This window comes from Schistocerca gregaria, chromosome 1 (assembly GCF_023897955.1).
Source record: "Schistocerca gregaria isolate iqSchGreg1 chromosome 1, iqSchGreg1.2, whole genome shotgun sequence".
In the NCBI taxonomy this organism is placed as follows: domain Eukaryota; kingdom Metazoa; phylum Arthropoda; class Insecta; order Orthoptera; family Acrididae; genus Schistocerca; species Schistocerca gregaria.
In genome coordinates, this window is record NC_064920.1 from 301,728,766 (window position 1) to 301,749,636 (window position 20,871).

General features: G+C 39.2%; 1 protein-coding gene across 3 annotated transcripts in view; it reads left to right on the plus strand.

Annotated features, from left to right (window-relative positions):
• LOC126342147 (ankyrin-1-like) overlaps positions 1-20,871 on the plus strand; it is a 279,165-nt gene that overhangs the window by 72,782 nt on the left and 185,512 nt on the right. For all 3 annotated transcript variants that reach the window (XM_050001830.1, XM_050001829.1, XM_050001831.1), the window contains one exon: positions 18,348-18,457. In XM_050001830.1, the coding sequence (XP_049857787.1) occupies positions 18,348-18,457 (110 nt within the window). The remainder of the gene's footprint in view (positions 1-18,347; positions 18,458-20,871) is intronic.

A 20,871-nucleotide genomic window follows, 5' to 3' on the forward strand; every position in this document is an offset into this window, starting at 1 on the left:
ATGGGATTTCCCCCCCAAGGGATCAGCAGTTGATTTCTTAACATTCAGACTTGTCAGAATCTTGTCCAGCTATGACTCCATTGTTTTACATCATAAACTATGATTTTTAATAGTAGTAATTGGATGACTTTCTTGAATATACGTAGAAAATTTCTACGTTGAAGACATACTGAAGAAGTGCTGTGACTGTGTGTAAATGATAGTATGGCATAGACCATATCAATTCAGGCAGGCTAGGAAAATATCTTACCTTTATAGTTGTGGATGTTATTGAATTTAGCATATGTTAAAATGTAGGACTATGTAAGGAACATGTATTCTTTTGTTTTCTTCAAAAAACTTTCTGCTCCGAGATACAGCTCTCCAAAGATGACACTGCACATATCATTTTGAAGATGTGAATTTTGGAAAAAAATTTAAAATGCTGTATCTCTGGAACAGTTCTAGATATTTTATTGGGATTATTTTTTTTTATTTGAAAGATAATTGCATTATGATTACAAAGAAATCCTCGATTTGGATTTATCTGTCAAAGTTCTTTTACTAAAGCATTCTGAACTTTTTGTACAGTTTATGGAAGAAATTTTTTTTTCCGGAAATGCCAATCCATAAAATTTTGATCTCTTGTCTGTTGATTAGTACCAAATAGTCCTACATTCCCTACAAAGGAGAGCTTCCAATTTTAGGTTAAATGGGTTGTATAAACAACTGAAATTTTTACCATACATAAAACCTGTTTTGTTATCATGTTATCACATGACAGGCTCATAAAAGTCAGAACCTAGCCTTATTTAACATAATTTTAGTTTTGAAAGATGAGCAAGAGACTCGTTTTCAAGCATTTTAAATGTACGTGAAAGGTCCAAAGACTTAAAGGTTTCAATTTATACAACTTCTGTGCGCTATGTTTTGTACTGAAATTAGCCAGTCATTGAACTAAAAATGTGTTCCACTGCTTCAGTATCTTCCTTTGATACAGAGTGGTGCCTTCCTGTTGAACCAATAGGGAATTGGAGCACTTACAGTCTTCAAAACTTTGTGAACAGGAAGTGAACACTGATGGCATTGTTGCTGTCCTTCAGCTGGAAATCTATATCCAGCAGCTGGTCCATGCGGTAGCATAGAGTTCACCACAGTTTCATTTAACTCATGACTGGTGTCTATAATCTCTGCAATTCACCAGTCAGTCACAGTCACACACATGCCACAAACACCCCCCTTCTCAGGTTGTGAATCAGAATATTACCCTGCTGTTTCTGAGGTGTTGGTCAAACGAACAAAATTTCTTCTTTCTTGCTCTTTAAAGTGTGTGTAGTATGAGTTCACCCATCCCTTTGAGTCCAAAAATGTGACTTCTGAATTTCTTTCACAGGAGTATTTTCTTTGGACCATTCTTCTTTTTTCTGCTCACAGAATTCTATGATTTCCTCTTTGGACAGAAGAATGAGAGCTGTGGGTGTATAAGATTTCATGACTCTCGTGAAAAAATCCACAGAATTCTGAATCACAACTGTATTTGGTCTGGAAAGATTATGTTTTGTACCATGGTGCTTCAGCAGGCTTCCTACACCATCACAAGGCCCCTTCCCGTGACCAGTAGCACTGTGTACCCAGTCAGCTGGCACAAGCGACTTACTCAATTCGAACAGCTGGTAACAATTTTTAAAATGACTAGGAGTACCATCAGAAATAATGATGATCTTCTCTGCCCCTGTTTGCAGTTGAAGAATTTTGTGCGTTGCTTGCAAAGCATGTGCTGAGCCATGCCCCGTGTCATGTTCAGCCCTATAGCTGAATGGTCAGCTTGATGGACTGCCATCCTAAGGGGCCCAGGTTTGATTCCCAGCTGGGTCAGGGATTTCCTCCACTCAGGGACTGGGTGTTGTGTTGTATTCATCATCATTTCATCCCCATCTGGCACGCAGGCCACCCCATGTGGCGTCAAATGTAATAAGACCTGCACCAAGGCAGCCGGACCTGCCTCGTAAGGGCCCTCCCGGCCAATGACGCCAAACGCTCATTTCATTTCCATGCCCTGTGTCATCACTTATGACTGCAACACTTGTGATCTTCTTCTGAAAATCTGTCACTCCAGTGAAAACTGAAACCCTATCATTGCTTCAGTGATATCCTTGTACTTCTTGTGGGAGAATTAGACCAGTTCTCAGCAAAATCACAGTGAAACACTAAACATAGTTCTACAACCTGTACACACCCTTTCACTTCTGCAATGTGTTGTTGTTGCAATTTCTTCAGATGCTGGTGAGTTATTGCTTTCACTGGCTGTTTACAAACATCATTAATGAAACTGTCAAAGGCAACAGTTTTCTTAGTTAGTTTATTTTCCTCCCATGTCACATATGTAATTTCTGCATAGTTATCTGCTACATCTTCCAGGCCAAGTGTCTGTAAAGACAGTCCTGCTTTTCCAGGGTAGTCACCACATTCTTGAAACAAACAAGTCTCTCGCTTTTCCTCCTTCACACGCCCAAGCAAGATGTCATATGTCACATGCTCCAGTAAGTTCTTCAAAGTTACCACACAAAGTTCAAAACTCCCACAGTACACACATAAACAGAAATTTCTATGTGGTTGTGGAACTATCCACTTAGGTCATAGTGCATAAAATGTTGACCTTCCAATATGTGAAGTTGTTACTCTTATAAATTGCAAAAGTTTCTTTAATACTGCAAGTCATGTACCTTTTCACTTTCACAACTATTTGACCTTCAACTGTTACAGTTATAGTGTCTTTTTTTGTGGCACTCTGGCGAGAACAGTCCCATTTATCTTCCAGATAAAATGACTGCACTATTTGAACTTGAGCTGCTTCTACAGGACGACCACAATAGGAATCTGGTTTTCTAAAGGCTCCTTTTACAGTCCTCACGTATCTTGATATGTCTACCATGTGCTTTGATACCGATGGAACATGATTCAAAGTTGTTATTTTTTTTAAATGTCTCTGGAATAATAGTTAAAAAGTGCACATTTTCACTGTAGGATGTGCAATATTCAATGACTGAGTGCAAAATTCCTGGCAAGAGATGCAAGAGTGCTTTGGTTCATTTTCTTCTGAAGGTGGAATTTCTACTCTGAAGAGTGTGTCAGTTTTGCTGTAGTGTATTCATCCATAGCTTTAGTAATTTCTTTGGGCTTTCTTAACGCATAGAGCTTATGACTCAGCTTCACTGACCACCGTTTCTTAACAGGACTAAACCCACCTCTGTAGTTGACTGATTCTGGTTATTTAATTCTTGCTCTATTGATGCAAAAACTGCATCATCTGCACCATGGAAGGCTTCACCTTGTTCACATGCTATCATTGTTCTTATTCTTTCAAAACATTTAGAACACAAAAAGTCGTCAGTGGAAAAATCTTTACTCTGAAACAGAGTCTTCAAAAGAGAACACTTATTCCCAACCTAAACAAAGTCTATTTTTTTGTTTGTCTTATACGTCGTCTTTTATAGATATGCGACTAGTCAGCTCACTTCACTCTCCTGTGGTCCCAGTCAGAAGACATTTCAAACAGTCTTTTTCACAAAACAGACTGCAACTGTGTCAACTGGAAAATTCCTCCCGAAAACACAGAACTCACTGGAAGATCTCAGATTTCTTAGAAGCCTCTTCTGTAAACAAATTAACACTGAATAACTACAATATAGAAACCTGTAATGAACAACCACTTCAAAAAAACTGACAAGAAACTGCAACAAAGTGTAAGAAATATCTGTAACAATGAAAATGAAAAGAAATAACTGAAACAAAGAAAGTGATAAGAAATAACTGCAACAAAGACAATAGATATAAACATTGTAACAAAGAAATTAGTAAGAAACAACTTCAGTGAAGACATACATTACCCTTGAAAGTTAAAAAAAATGATTTTTTAAAATAAAACCTGTCCAACTTAAAAGTAGAAGCTCTCTTTTACAGAGAGTATAGTACTACCCGGTACCAATCAACATAAAAAAATCTGTCTTTTCTGGATATGCATTTTTTTAAAAAAAATTTCTCTAAGCTATAAAAAAATTCAAAAAGCATCAGTAAAAAAGCTTTGACAGATATGTCCAAAGTGAGGATACCATTGTAATCATGAAGCAATTATATTTAAAATAAAAAAACTCTAACAAAATATTTAGAATTATTACAGAGATACAGCTTTTTAAATTTTTTTCCAAAATTCACATCTTCAATACGGTGTTCGCAGTGTCATCTTTGGAGGTCTGTGTCTTGGGGCAGGAATTTTTTTCAGTAAAATAAAATAATATGTGTCTTACGCAATCGTGAGTTTTAAAATATGCTGAATTGAATAACATCCCAGACTATGAAGGTAACCCCCTTGCCTGAAGTGATATGGATTATGCCATATAAATATCAAACCTGGCAGCTAGTGTGAACAGAATTCTGAGTAAATTTTACTTAATCACTAATGCACTGTCTTAGGATAGAAGTACCACTTCCCACATTCAGATTTTCCAGTGCAGTATTAATTCTTCTTCTGTACTTCTAGCCATTTGTCAGAATCTCATAGGTGTAGTGCCTCTTTCAATGTTGATGGATCTGAATTAGATGAAGGTGTAGAACGAAAAGAAACTTACTCGTCTACTTTGTTATGTCTAAGTTTTGTGTAAGGTTTCAGTGGCTGGATTCATTGAGTTGGTTCTAGATCTTCTCTGGGACTGAACTCTTTTAAGCAGTTTTTATGGGTGCTTGTATTTCATAAATTATTAGTTGTTCCATTCGATGATCCTACATCTGATTCAACTTATTCTGGTCCTGCTGCTGTTATTTCATCCTCCTCATTACCCACAAATGTGTTAAATATTCAGTTCTGTTCTAGTTAATGATCAGAATCAATATCTGTCTCTTGATCATGATGTTGTGGCTGAGAAGCAATGTTTGACTGGACTCAAATCTTGTGGAGCATTTCATATTTGAGAATTACTTGTTTTTCCTTTATTACTCTCAGATGAGTTGGTTCAGGTAAAAAGTATGCTTTACTTTTTTCACAGTATTGTTGACGTATTTACTGGTGTTTATCTGGCCTCCTTGGTCTTCAGAAGGTGGAGATCCACTGTAACACTAAATTCACGTAGATGTAAAACAAATAGTCTTATCCACGAATCTTTGGTTTTCATCTTGTACAGGCTTCATAGACATTCTGTTTGCAATATATACTGCTACAGAGACTGCTTCTCTCCAGAACTTCGCAGGGTAAGTTGACTCCATGGCATAGTCATTGTGTTTCTTAACTGTGATCTCTAAATAATGCTTTACTGCCTTAATTTTGCTCTGGACTGTGTAGTTTTAAGATGTCAGACAATCTTTTCTTTTGGAAAATTTGTAGCTTCTCATTTATAAAGTGTATTTATTGTCAGTCTGTAATTTAAGATTCTCTTTTGACCTGACCACTTTCTCAGTAAATCATTTCTCAGCTATGGAATAGTATTGCCTCAATTTTAGAACTCCTGTGTACTTTCATCTTCAGAACCCATTCTTTGTGGACATCACAAACTTTGGATGAATTAACCTATAATGAGGGATCTATGGTATTGTTGCTTAGTTCTGTAACCCAGAACTAACCAATCAGTCAAGTTATGATCAGCCATCCAGTTCCTCCAAATGATATCATATGCATTGGTCCCACATGAATGAACTAATCTGAGATTTCTCTTAGTTTGAGAGGTAATAACCTGGAGAGGAAGTCCAGTTTGTTCATCTCCTAGACATGGTTCATTGGGATTATTAATACAGCATCAGTTTCTTAAAAACAATTGAACATACCTTTTCTGTTGTAATTCTTGTTATAAGCATGTATGTACTTAAATTCTGGTCCACAAAATTCGTCAGTCAATTTAATTCTACACTGGTGTGCAAAACTTACATACAAAAGTAACTTTGAACATGATGTGTCACTATACAAGTAATGTACCTCAATGAAAGTTGGACCATACATAGAAAGAACTGCTGCAGCATAGTACAGTACAGTTCAGTACAGAAGGTAACTGAAAGAAAAATGCTATGAGATAAACTGTATCAAAGATAATAATTACTAATAATTACTCTGAAGTTGTTACAATTTGTGATAGTCCCCTGCAAATTACAAAACATGGATGGGGTTCTTAATAGATTTTGGGATCACCACAGATAGCAGTGCATTTTTCTACCACATGCTTCCACGCTGCTATGAGGTTGGTAAGGAATTCCTGCAGTTGGGTGTTCGATTCCTTCACCGATGTGGTTAAAAACTGCTGGGTCATCATTGGTGCATGTGGATGTGCTCTAATACATCACCCCCCCCCCCCCCCCCCCCCCTCTGCAATGCAGCCCACATGTGCTTGATGGGGTTTTAAGTTGGGGGGAGGGGGCAAGCCAGTCCTTTCACAGAATATTCCTCAAGCACTTGAAACAATATTGTTGGCAATACCAAACTCCTGGGCTACATTCATCACACTTTGTCAATTGTCAAGTTTCCCAATGATCCACCCCTGTGTAAATCATCCAAATGTTGTCTCCGGGCCATGTCGATATGAAGGACGCCTCTATAGTGCACTGTAACTACTCACTGACTGACAAACACTACCTTTTCCCATTCCTTCAACTGCCTGATGTTGTGTTTGGCACCAGCTTTGTTTTTGCACGAGTATCGTCTCAGTTGTGTGACTGGATTCGTGATTTCTTCTCGGAGAGGTCACAGTCCATAGTGATGGATGGTAAATCATCGAGTAGAACAGAAGTGATATCTGGCATTCCAAAAGGTAGTGTCATAGGCCCTTTGCTGTTCCTGATTTATATAAATGATCTAGGTGATAATCTGAGCAGAACCCTTAGATTGTTTGCAGATGATGCTGTAATTTACCATCTAGTAGAATCATCAGGCAACCAATTACAATTACAAAATGATCTAGAGAGAATTTCTGTATGGTGTGAAAAGTGGCAATTAGCACTAAACAAAGAAAAGTGTGAGGTCATCTACATGGGTACTAAAAGGAATCCGATAAATTTTGGGCATACGATAAATCACACAAATCTAAGGGCTGTCAATTCGACTAAATACCTAGGAATTACAATTAAGAGCAACTTAAAGTGGAAAGACCACATAGATAATATTGTGGGGAAGGCGAAACAAAGACTGCGCTTTGTTGGCAGAACACTTAGAAGATGCGACAAACACACGAAAGAGACAGCCTCCATTACACTTGTCTGTCCTCTGCTGGAATATTGCTGCACAGTATGGGAACCTTACCAGGTAGGATTGATGGAGGACATTGAAAAAGTACAAAGAAGGGCAGCTCGTTTTGTGTTATCGCACAATAGGGGTGAGAGTGTCATTGATATGATACGCGAGTTGGGGTGGCAGTCACTGAAACAAAGGCAGTTTTATTTGTGGCGAGATCTATTTACGAAATTTCAATCACCAACTTTCTCTTCCGAATGTGAAAATATCTCATTGACACCCACCTCCGTAGGGAGAAATGATCATCATTATAAAATAAGAGAAATCAGAGCTTGAATGGAAAGATTTAGGTGTTCCTTTTTCCCATGCGCCATTTGAGAATGGAATGGTAGAGAAGTAGTATGAAAATGGTTTTATGAACCCTCTGCCAGGCACTTAAGTGTGAATTGCAGAATAACCATGTAGATGTAGATGTGGGAGATCTCTGGCAACATGCCCTTGTGTTTTCATTAATTTCCACTGGTCGATATGTTATGGTATGTGATCTATCGTGTCCTTAAGTTTTGCACAGCAGTGTACTCTCTGTACCACCTGCATGGATGTTAGTGTGTTTGTAACATATTCCTGCTACATATATGTACTTTTGTTGTCTACATTTACTTCTGCACTGAAGGTTGTAATGGTCAAGTTTAATTCACATTTTTCTTTTGATTAAGTGCTGGTTCATCAAAGTCTCCATACCAGTCTGCTGTAATAGCATCATCTGATGCAAGTGGCCTAGGCTATCCATATCTTCTGTTAGTTTTGTTGATAATTTACATTTTATTTTGATAATTATGGCCTTTTGGAGCATGACACATGTCATTCCGGTGACATGTTGTTTTATTTTGGAAAGCACATTGCTATATGGTAATATACATTAAAGCTTTTCTTTATTTGCAACAAATATGTCTAAATCAATTTTCCTGAAATCTGTGATCATCTACTTGTACTCTTCAGACAGCCTAGAAAGTAGAATGGAACCACAACCCCTCATGCACATAAACTAACAGTTGAATAGGTAAAATTGTCCTTGATTTTCCTGTGCATCATTCAGTTACAGCAGGACTCCTTTTTGCTCCAAATAAACTGCCCTACATTTAATGAAAAGAGTGCACTGAGTCATCAGCCCAGAATCTGTGAGTTGGAGCACTCTCAATCGATAAATAGTGTTAATGACTGCGTCATAAAGTGGAGGAATTATGTGGATATTCAAAACATTGATCCAACATTGGAAAGTTTATGTAGCAGCATATGTGTTCTCTCCACTAATAACTTAGGTGCCCAACATAGAAGCAGCAGGAAGCGAACCTACAGCTACAGAGTTCCATGGCCACAGAAAATTGGCCTACTTGCACGCTTACCTTGATCCTGCCATAGGGCAGTATATTTATAGAATAACTGCAGGAATACATGAAAAACAAGAATAATCACTTATTACAATAATGTGCATCGAAATGTACTTGGGTTTTGCTTTGTGAGAAGTCATGGTACTGATGTAAAATTCTGAACCTAATGTAACCTAACATGATAAATGATTACTAACTAATCTATTGAAGTTCAGTTTGGAGTGCAGGTAGGTAGTAGATAAGTCCAGTCTCTTGATAGATAAACACTTTGACAACCAATTTTACTATTCTTGACACTCAGCATTGACTGGCTGATGACTGGAACAGGTTGGCTATTGATGATTGCAGATGTGAACTCTCAGATAACTGGTAGACAACTTTAGACTGAGTGTTGGTGTGTGGCCACTTAAATTTTGTGCATGGAACATTACTGTACAGCTGTAGTCTGCTTGACAGATATATCAGATAGTTCCAAGTTTCACCACTCTCTCTGGTGGCAGAGCTAAATATTGGCAGATAAATGGGCAATATGAATGACTTTTAGCAGAAGCATAAAGTAGTTCCTAGTATATGCTTCATCTAGAAGGTGAATAGCCTTACAATATGTGACACCATGCTGAGACTGCTTGGAGTGTGGTGCCCTCTGAAGACCACTGCTATGTGCTGTGTCTGGTAGTGGTGGTGGTGGTGGTGGTGGTGGTGGTGGTGGTTGGGGGGGGGGGGCAGTGCATAACTTGACAAACCTAGGAAAGCATACAAACATAGAAACCACCTATCAGCTGCTCCTAAAACAAACATAAACATGACCTTTGGGAAAACTTTGTGTGGCAAAACTACATGTGTGTGTGTGTGTGTGTGTGTGTGTGTGTGTGTGTGTGTGTGTGTGTGTGTGGATGCGTGCGTGTGTGTGTGTGTGTGTGTGTGCGTGTGTGTGTGTGTGTGAGAGAGAGAGAGAGAGAGAGAGAGAGAGAGAGAGAGAGAGAGAGAGAGAGAGAGGGGGGGGGGGGAGGGAGGAAGGGTGCAGACGATGGCACCAGCCCCCCCCCCCCCCCCCCTCCAGTCAAATCCTCTCAGTCTGCTGTTGAATGAGTACCAGTACTCTTTCGACAAGATAAAAAAAGGCTGCAGCACTGGGCACTCGACTTGCCATCCTCTCTCTCTCTCCCAATGCTCCTCTGCCAACCTCTTCACCTCAGAGTATCACGTACACCCAATCTCATCAGTTACTTGTTTGATATATTCCAGTCTCAGTCTTTCCCTACAGTTTTTCACCTCCAGGGAGACAAATCCTATGAATTTGTATTGATTTTGCAGCTATCCAAGCTAGTCTATTCTGTGAAAGCCTCATCATCTCCACATTACTACTGTTCAGCTTTGTTCTTTTGTCAAATAGACAATTCCATGATTCCTCAGGTTATTTCCTATTAGACCCCTTCCTTTACTCAAGTTATGCTATATTTTTTTCCTCAGTGTGATTCAGTACCTCCTTATTTGTTACATGATCTACACACCTTATATCTTCAACTTTTGTTGTCCTGTCTCCCTTAGTTGCGTGTAATGTTATGGTATATTGATGATTTTTACTTTTGGTCTGACTAACTACAGCTGAATGAAACACAATTTTCATGCCATAGGCGTTTCGCCTTTATTCTCTGTAAGCCATCTTCAGTGGCCTGGAATTTGTACATATTTTTACTATTTAGTTTACATTTTGGGGCAATGTATTTATAAGTTATAAACAGTTCTGATGGTTGGTTTCTTTCTATGATGTAGTAATATTTTAAATTCTGCAGGTTGTGTGGATGATTTGCTACATGTTATGTTTCTGTTCCATTTTTGGTGCTGTTCCTCTTCTTATAATTGCTACTGGCGTTTCTGTTTCCCACATTTCACAGCACTGAAACTGAACTCTTGTTTTGATGCAATGTTTTGGTTTGTGTTGCTGACTGTCAGATGTTATTGCTGAAGATCGAATGTTATAGCCAACTTTCGAGTGTAATTTTTGAGACATCTGTGATTGTGTGTGTGTGTGTGTGTGTGTGTGTGTGTGTGTGTGTGTGTGTGTGTGAGTGATCAGAAGGCAAAAAAAAGGGGCAGGGTGAGAAATAGAGAGAGATTTTTTGTGGCTATATGTGCGAGAGGGATGATTTTTTTTTTCATTTCTATAGTCAAGTGTTGTGGGAAGTCTGTATTGATGTGTGTTTGCTCATTTATCACATGTTTGTTTTCAGTGATGGCTTTCTGGATGTGAAAGTTTTTTTGCGTTTGTATAAGGTATGTGTCATGGTTGTTTATTCTCATGATTTTCATTTCTTGTTCCATGTTTGTAGGATGGTAGTTACGATGTTTTTAATGTTCAGCATATAGGGAAAGGTTTGTTTTGTACTTTCATCACTTGAAATGTTCTTTGTGCTGTGTTTTAAAATTCCAGCATGTCATGCCTATGTATACTGCATCGCAACTTTGACATTCAAGTTTATATATTCTTGATCCTTTGAATTTATCTCTCTAGGTAGATGGTTGGCTTAGGTGTGATTGATGGGTTTACACAGTTTTGTATGCTATTTGGAAGCCCTGTCTCTTTAGTGTGTTTGCCACGCTCTGTGTTAGTTTATGTGTGTAAATCATAGCATACCATCGGCTTCTTTTCTCTGTGATGTTATCAGAGTCAACACAGTTGAATAAGCAGTAGTGAGAAAAAGACATTTAGTGCCAGTAAGTATATTTGCGCTTCCAGTTAAAAATACAGTGAACACAACAGCCAAAGAACATTATATTACAGACATAAAACTCTGAGCATACAATAGTACCAGAGAATTCTATTATATTTCACACAATGCTTTTTGCCATCATCTCACATGAAATATATTGTTCACACAGTTCCAACACCCCCCTTTGAACGTATATTTTGTGGCTTACTTCGAAAGATAAACCAAATAGCCCCACAGTCTTGTCAAACTTCTCTTTGTCCAAGGGTTTTGTCAGAAGGTCAGCCAACATGTCTTCTGTGTGCAGGGTCTGCAGCGATGTTCTGTCGCTCTATGTGGTTCCGAATAAAATGGTGCCTTATATCAATATGTTTTATGCTAAGACTAGTGACATCATTTTTAGCTAGGTTAATGGCTCCTTTGTTGTCACAGAAGATAGTTCTAGGTTTCACGATTAAATTAAGTTCTATTTCACATATTACTATTCCTAGCCACAATGAATTCTGTGTGATGTAAGATAGCACCATATACTTGGTCTCTATGGTACTCAATGCAAAAGTTTTTTTTGCTTTTGGCAGAACCATGAAATGAGGCCCCTCATTAATTTAAAGTATCAGCCAGTAGTGGAGTGCCTATCTCCCAATACACTCCCCCAGCCTGCTTCACAGTAGCCTTTTAGTTTTGCATTACCTTCTCTATGTTATCTTAATATGTGGTTTGAAGCTCCTCTTAGATATCGGAATATCCTTTTCACAGCTTTCCGCTGTCTGCGTTGGTGGCAAAAGCAATGTCAGGTTGTGACATTTGAGACAAATATAACAGACTCCCTACTGCTTCTAAATGTGGAACATTTTTATCACATTCTACATCTGTCTCATTTGTATTTAAATTCACTCCTACTTTCATTGGAGTAGTTATGGGTTTATAATCACTCATGCCAATTTTCTTTAAATTTTTTCTGTGTATGGTGATTGATTTATGCTCAACTCTTGTCTCATTTCATCCTTAATGGTGTGCATACCTAAATAATGTTTAACTTCTCCCAAATCATGTACCTTAAACTTGGTTTGCAGGTGTTTCGTAAAAATTCTTCTTTGGCTTTTGTTTTCAGTCAGTATAAAGAAGTCGTCCACCCATATTGCCATTATTATTACCCCTTTTCTTCCCTTTTTATAGTTTATACTGGAATCTGCCATAGATTGCTTCATATTCATATTTAGTAGAGTTTTTTATATTGATTCCAGCAATGTCCACTCTGTTTAAGTCCTTAAATACTTTTTTGCAAAAGCCCAATCTTTACCCTTTCTGATCTGGTTTTCATAACTTCTCTTGATGGAATGACATATATCTGCTCCTCCAATTTCCCATTTAAATATGCTGTTTTTACATCCGTATGATGAATTGTTAAATTTTGTTTTGCTGTCAAAGCTAAAAGGTATCTCAGTGAGGCATACTTGCTTACAAGTGAAAAATTTTCTTTGTTATCTATCCCTTGTTTTTGTGAATATCCTTATATTACAAGTCTTACTTTATATCGTGGTGATGAATTTTTAAGACTCTTCAAAATGAATACCAATCTTGCCAGTAATGGTTTCTTATCTGCTGTCGTATTTCCCCATTCAAAGGTTTTGTTCTGAGATAAAGATTCCAATTCTCCCTCCATCGCTTCTACCCATTCTTGAGAGTTCAGGCCGCTCATTGCTTCTTCTGGTGTTGCTGGCTCATCATTAAAAGCCTTGGCTGCATACATTTCAAAATCTGGATATTCTTTCAGTTTTGGTACGCGAGAAGAATGCCTTACATTGTTCTCTTCATTTTGTTCATCCTCAAACTCACTGCCATTATAAATAGTCTCCATTTGCCTTTGACTGTCTTCTTCCTGTTCTTCACTTTTTCTTTCTTCACATGAGGTTTCACTCTTGGGACTAGGTGCAGTTAACTTAGTAGTCTTGCCCTCTTCAGAGTCCTTTCTATTTTCAAATAAAACTACATCTCTGCTTGTAACTATCCTTTTATTCAATGGATCCATTAACTGGTAGTCCTTTGAATTCTCACAATAGCCTGAAAAAATATACTTTTTACCCTTTGGGTCCCATTTTCCTTTCAGCTGTTTTGGAATGTGCGCCATTGCATCAGATCCAAAAACCCTTATATTCCTTAGGTCAGGCTTCCTTCCTACCCATATCTCATAGGGGGTTCAATTTCTCACTGCTTTTGTAGGTGATCTATTGTTCAAATATACGGCTGTTGATCCCATCTCTGCCCAAAAGTCTTTTGATAATCCTGCATCAGTTATCATGCTCCTTGCTTTTTCGGCTGGTTCTGTTAGCCCTCTCAGCAACCTTATTTTGAGATGGGCTGTACCTTATGGTAGTTTGATGCCTGACCGTGATGTAATCCAGCTGGTATATTTTCATAATCCCAGTATGTGATTTTTTACCAGCATATTCATTATTTCCAATTGAAGTTTAGAGCAGAGTAATTATTAGTTGTTCGTCTCTCTCATTACTTCTAACAAGCCTATACTCTCCTATGCCTTCCCCTATTACAGCTTGCCAGCCCTCATGATTACTAATTTTCATATCCCTTGTTCAGTATCCTCATGTACTATCTCTATATCTTCATCTTCTGTTTGTGATATTGGAATGTATTGTTGGTGTTGACTTGGTATCAGTTCTCTTGAGAATAATCCTATCATTGATCCATTAAATTTAATTCACTCTCACACCTGCTCTCCTAATCATAACATACCATTTTTATTGCTGTTGATATTACCTCATATTTATATGAACAGAAATCTTTTTGTTCTTTCCATTTCACTTCTCTGACCACATTAAAACTAGATTTAGTCTTTACATTTCCCTGTTCAGGTTTTCTATCTTCCCTTCCACATTCAGACTCCTGTCATTCCACTCTCTTACTCATAGAATTTACCCTTTTGTTAATTATTCAATCTTTTTCTCATGGTCTCTCCCCCCTTAAAAGTCCCTTCCAAGAGATCCAAGCAGGGGACTAGTCTGGAATCTTTGACCAATGGAGGGATAATCTTGAAACTTTTTCAGTTACAGACCACATGTGCTGTGGACACACAACATGCATATCTAATGCACTGGTTTCATTGTTTACCGCATCCTCATACTTTTGATCATATTCTTCTACCTTTTTGGGACAGTTTCCCAACCCCAGGTCAAGAGGATGCTCTGAGTCTGTTTCTGGTCCTCTGTCCTCTTTGACATGGCTGTTGGCAAAATAACGGTAACTTTTTATCCAAAAGTCTTTGGCTGCCCATACTGATGAGATGTATTCATGATTTAAGTAGTGACTGGGATCAGATCTGGGACCCAGGATGTTTTGATTAAGCATCAAAGATGCTACTTAGAGACCTTGGTGACCTCAACATGTACGGCTAAGTGTTACGAATTATACATATTGATGTTCGTATATTCACTTACTTAATAGAAGTAGTGGTACTGTAGATATTTTCTAACAGATTTTTCAGATGCTTTTACTTTTCAGTACACACATTAAATCATCTGGCAGATTGTTGAAAAGTTTTGTTCCCATACAACATGAATCTTTCTGACACAAACATATATTGGTTGTATTTATATGTTAAGTTCATGCTGATTTGAGACATTCTGTTTACTGGTCTGTTGTAACAATCAGCTATAGTATTGTGCTATCAAGAGTGTATCCAGAATCTGAGCCAGAGAAGGGGAACTCGTGTCAGTTCCCCAGTGAGTGACAAATTAGTTTTGAGATTTAACACAAATAGCTCTGGGTGAAATTACTATTAGTCAGTATACATTACATGTTCAAGCTTTCTTCAAAGTGATACTGAACTGAGGAGATGTCTAATTGCTAACAAGCGCAACAAAAACACTGCTAAACATTGTAACTTTCGGCTGAAGGCCTCCTTCTGAAGTAGAAATCATGCATATACCTTCACACAAGCACAACTCACACACAAATAACCACTGTCTCTATCTGCTGCGGCTGGACTGAATTGGAATTGTGCATGATGAGATCAGCAATCCAATGGCAGGAAGAAGGAGGTGGCATGGGGTGGGGGAATAGCAGTATGGGGTGGGAGCACATGTAGTGCAGCTATGAAGCTTATAAGAGCATGCAGGGACATGGTGGTGACAGGGTAGGGCTGCTAAATGCAGTCGGGATGTTTGGGGGTGGGGGTGGAGGGTGGGGGGAGGGGGGCAGGTGGGAGAGGAGGAGGAGAGGTTTTGAAGGGGAAAAGGACTAGCAGGTGTGTTGGTGGAACAGAAGGCTGTGTTGTGATGGAGCAGGAGCAGGGAAGAGGATAGGTAAGTGGAGGACAGGGACTAACGAAGGTTGGAGTCGGGGACTATGGAAATGTACAATATAGTGCACGGAGAATTCCCATTCAGTAAAGATGGTGTTGGTAGGGGGATACAGATGGTGCAAGCTGTGAAGCAATCATTGGAGTGAAGCCATTGTGTTGGGCAGCATGTTCAGCTATTGGGTGGTCTAGCTGTCTCTTGGCCACAGTTTGTCATTTGCCATTCATGCACACAGACAGTTTGCTATTCATGTTCATGTGAAAGGCAGCATCCTGCTGCAATAAGCCAAGATTCAAGACTCTCCCATACATCCTACCTCCCCAACCTATCCATTTCTGTCACATGCATCTCCTGTCTCATCAAAGGCAGGGCTACCAGCGCAAGCAGTTGTGTGATCTACAAATGAAGGTGCGACCACTGTGCTGTTTTCTAGGTGGGCATGACATTTAACAAACTGCCTGTCCACATGACTGGCCCCTGACTGGGGCCAAAAGGCAGCTGGACCACCCAGTTGCTGAACATGATGTCCAACACAGTGTCCTTCATTTCAATGATTGCTTCACAGCCTACATGATCTGGATCATTCCTACCAACACCAGCCTTACAGAACTGTGTGGCTGGGAACTCTCCCTGCAATATATCATACATTTCTGAAATCCCCCTGGCTTTAAACTTTGCTAGTCCCTGTCCTTCACTTACCTATCCCCTTCCCTGCTCCTACTCCAGCATAACACAGCCTCCCATTTCATGAAATCACCCACTAGTCTGTTTCACCTTCAATATCTCTCCTTTTCACTACCCCTGCTCCCCGTTCCCCAAACCTACCAGCTGCATCTAGCAGCCATAAGCTGTCCCCACAACACTCATGCACCCTACACACTCCCACAAGCTGCATCACATGTTCTCTTACCCCAACCTTCTACCCTCCTCCCTCTGTTGCCACCAAACTGCACGCTCCCACAAGCTGCACTACACATTCTCCAACACCACCCTGCTATCCCCGTTCCTTCATTCTCGCCAATGCCTCTTCTTACCTCTACCATGCATAAGTACAACTCAATCTGGCAACAGCAACCAGGGACAGTTTTCATGTATGTGTGAGTTGTGCTTGTGTGAATGTGTGTGTTGGTGTGTTTTCCACTTCCGGAGAAGGCCTTGTGGCTCAAAGCTAAAATGTACACTAACCATCCAGAACATTATGAGCACCTACCTAATAGCCGGTATGCCCATCTTTGACTTGGATAACAGTGGCGATGTGTTGTGGTATGGAAGCAATGAGGCCTTGGTAGGTCACTGGAGGGAGTTTGCACCACATTTGCACACGCAAATCACCTACTTTTCATAAATTCTGGAGAGGGGAGTGATGAGCTCTGACGCCATGTTCAATCACATGTCAGATGTTTCCAGTTGGTTTCAGATCTGGCAAGTTGGGGAGCTAGCACTTCAACTGAAACTCACCACTGTTCCTGGAACCACACTTCTGGACGTGTGACATGGTGCATTATCTTGTTGAAAAATGCCACTGCCATTGGGAAACATGATCATCACGAAGGGGCATATGTGGTTTGCAACCAGTGTACGGTATTCGTTGGTGGTCATGGTGCCTTGCATGAGCTCCACTAGACCTGTGGATGCCCACATAAATGTTCCCCAGAGCATAATGAAGCTGCCACCACTTTGTCTCTGTTTCACACTACAGCTTTCAAGGAACTGTTGCCCTGGAAGACGATAGGTTTGCACCCTCTCATTGGTATGATGAAGAATGTATCGGGATTCGTCAGACCATGTAGTGTTCTACCACTGCACCAAAGTCCAGCATAGATGGTTATATGCCCATTTCAGTCATAGGTGCTGATGTCGTGGGGTTAACATTGACACATGCGTGGGTCGTCAGCTGCAGAGGTCCATCAGTAGGAGTGTTCGGTGCACTGTGTCTTCCGATACACTTGTACTCTGTCCAGCATTAAGTCTGTTGTTAGTTCTGCCACAGTTCGTTGCCTGTCCTGTTTTACCCGTATGCCCAGCTTACAACGTCCAACATCTGTAGTGAGGGATGGCTGCCCAATTGCAAGATTTCTGGACATGGTTTCACTTTGATTTCGCCACATGTTGAAGATGCTCACCACAGCACTCCTCGAACACCCGAAAAGTCGTGCAGTTTCCAAAATGCTCATGCCGAGCCTCTGGGTCATCATAATCTGTCTTTGGTCAAACTCAGGTAGATCATGCGCCTTCCTCAATCAACACATGGACAGCACGCTCACTGATACTAGATGCACCATGCGTGTGCCTAACTAGCAGACGTTCTGTGTCGCACTGCTGTCATGGGTTTATATAAATAGTGGATCAGTGTTCATAATGTTCTGGCTGATCAGTATATAGCAGTATTTTTGTGGTGCCTGTCTGTGACTAAGCACCTCCTCTATATGGTGAGCAGCAACCCATCTGTCTCATATTCATTGTTTAAACCTGAAATAATACATTTTCTGTATGGTGGGCAGAATACGTTTGGTTTTTTGGGGGTCAGATAGTATATAGATAGATAGGGATTTTTTGGGGGGGGGGGGGAGAGAGAGAGAGAGGGGAGGGGGGGTAGAGGTAGAGGATTTATCAGGGTAAACTTGTAAACTATATATTTTTGCTATTACTTAACATGGAAATGATTGTTACAGTTATCCAGTAGAATATGGTAGTATTATTATTGAATGCATTTAATAAGTTCTAATGTTATAACTATGTTGTATTTTTCCAGCATGTGAACTTGATTCATTAGAATGTGCCCAGCTGCTTTTAGAGTCTGGAGCAGACATCAATGCTGCAGATGCTGACGACAATCGGCCTATTCATGAAGCCATCAACAAGGTATGTTTTGCTACCTACATTATCAAAATATTACTTTTTGGTTTTAATGAAATGAAATAAAACAGGATTTAATAATCAGTTGCAAACAAAGAGGCTGTATGTGCTCAAACATTCATCAACACAGTCTACTTCTGTGTTTAATTTAATGCTCTTAATCACAAATATTTTCAGATGAGTTCTCTTTATTTCTTTACAATTATCCAATTCTCAACACTTAATCATTTTGTTTCCATCCAGAGCCTCCCTTTCCAGGCTCTCTCACACCATTGTCACTCGCTTGCCTCACACAGATCCTCCCTTCCCCACATTCTCACACCTATGCCTTTCTCTGGCCCATTTACTCTCAACAGTCTTGCCCCCCCCCCACAGTTTCATCCCCCCTTCCCACTCTCACCACTCTTCCCACTCTCATCGCTTCTTCAGTTCCCCACTCTCACCACCTTTTCACCCTGTAGCTGTGTCACTAAAGTTATATTCAAAAGAAACAAGATTCGAGCCCTTGTCCAGACTTTTGAAAAGATTCCATGTTGTTTTCCTAAATTGCTTCAAAACAACACCAAGATGATACCTAAATTGCCGTATTTGTTTAAATGATATAGTATCTGTATTTAGTTTTCACTGTGTCATCAAGTCGTTAAACTCTAAACTTCCTTCCTGGTGTTGAAAATTTATCTAATTTGCTTGACAGCTGCCGTGCACAAATGTTTCTTTTTTTCACTTATTTTATAGTTATAGACATATCTTTGTAGGTCATCTTCAGGCAAGGGTTGTCATTTGTTGCTAAGTGTTGTAATTTAATGATGGTTGACCCAAGTAATTCTGGAAGCCATAGGTTGAGGCAGTCAAGCAGATCAATATTCCGTGATCTCCAAAAAGCGTATCACTCAGTACCAAGCCAACACTTGTTATTGAAAGTTAGTATGCTGTCTTTGTGGAGAATCATTGACTTATGTGGAAGTAACTTGAAGTGCACCTCAGGGAAATGTACTTGGACTCTTGCTGTTCATGTTGTTCTTTAATGACATGACAGACAATCTTAATGATAACCTAAATTTTTGCTGATTTTGTGGTTGTCTATAATGAAGCATTGTTGGAAAAAGCTGCACAAACGTTCATTTAGATCTTGACAATATTTTAAGTGGTGCATTGATTAGCAACTTGCTTTAAATGTTCACAGATGTAAAACTGTGCACTTCACAAAGTGCGAAAGCTTAATGACTGATTTTGGTTAGCTTTCAGGCTTTTGGATAGACTCAATCAGCAACTATGGAGTAACCTATTCACTGGCTGTGTCCTCCAATATTAAGGTCATTACAAGGTTCAAGTTTGCCTCAGGTATTACTTCAGTGTTCAAACGTTGTATTATTAAACTTGAGTCTGCTAATGGCAATATCTCTCATATTATTGTGGAATGGAGAATATTTTGAAAACTGGCACAAACAGTTATCAGTCAAAAGTTGTTAAAAAAACAACAAATAAGCAGAATAAATCTTTGTACCACAGCAGAGTGTATGCTGTTATGAATGAGCTGAAAGCTTAAAACTGTATGCCTACTAGAGCTTGAAGTGGAAACACTTGGCTCTTCATGAAAAATGCTCATACAGACTGAAACTTGAATTGAAACTACAACCAGCCTGTGCCTTTTTTTTAAATAGCCTACAGTGCTGCGTTTTGTATACCTTGCTTGACTAGCTTCTCTTGGAGAATTGTTTGTTGAAGAATGACTTACAAGGAAACATTCCCAAGTGTCAATAAATGATTTTGTTGAAATTTGGTGGGTGTGTAGAGAGAGAAAATAGTGCAATACTTTTTTTGCATAGTTTCAGTTTTAAGGGGTAAAACATGCCCCAAAAAGTAATTTGACATTTTAGATTTAGAGGGAATATCTTTGAAACAATGGTATGTAATTAATGTTCTTGAAAACTGTATAATAAACTTTTGTAATAATCTCAGTATTATGAAAAGGATACAGTGCTACACAAAGTATAGTGGAGAAGTTGTGATGCAGACAGGCACAACAAAAAGACTACTAAACATGTAAGCTGTCAGCCAGAAGGTCTTTTACTGAAATAGACAATACACACACACACACACACACACACACACAAATACAGCTCACATACATGACCACTGCCTCTGGCTACTGAGGCCAGCAAATAATCTGAAATTTTACAATGTATCCCACCACCATTAATTAATGCTGAAAAATAAAAACTTGTGTTACAAGATAAATTAAAGAAGATTTTAAGCCACATACATCCCTACATAAAAAAGCTGGATCCTGAAATAACATTTTTGGAAAATGAGGCTGTATGTGATGTGTTGTCAGAATATTTCCAATATACCAAACTAAAATATGTAAACATGAATTATTATTCTAATTATTTACTTTGCTTGTATTTGTTTTATGTTTT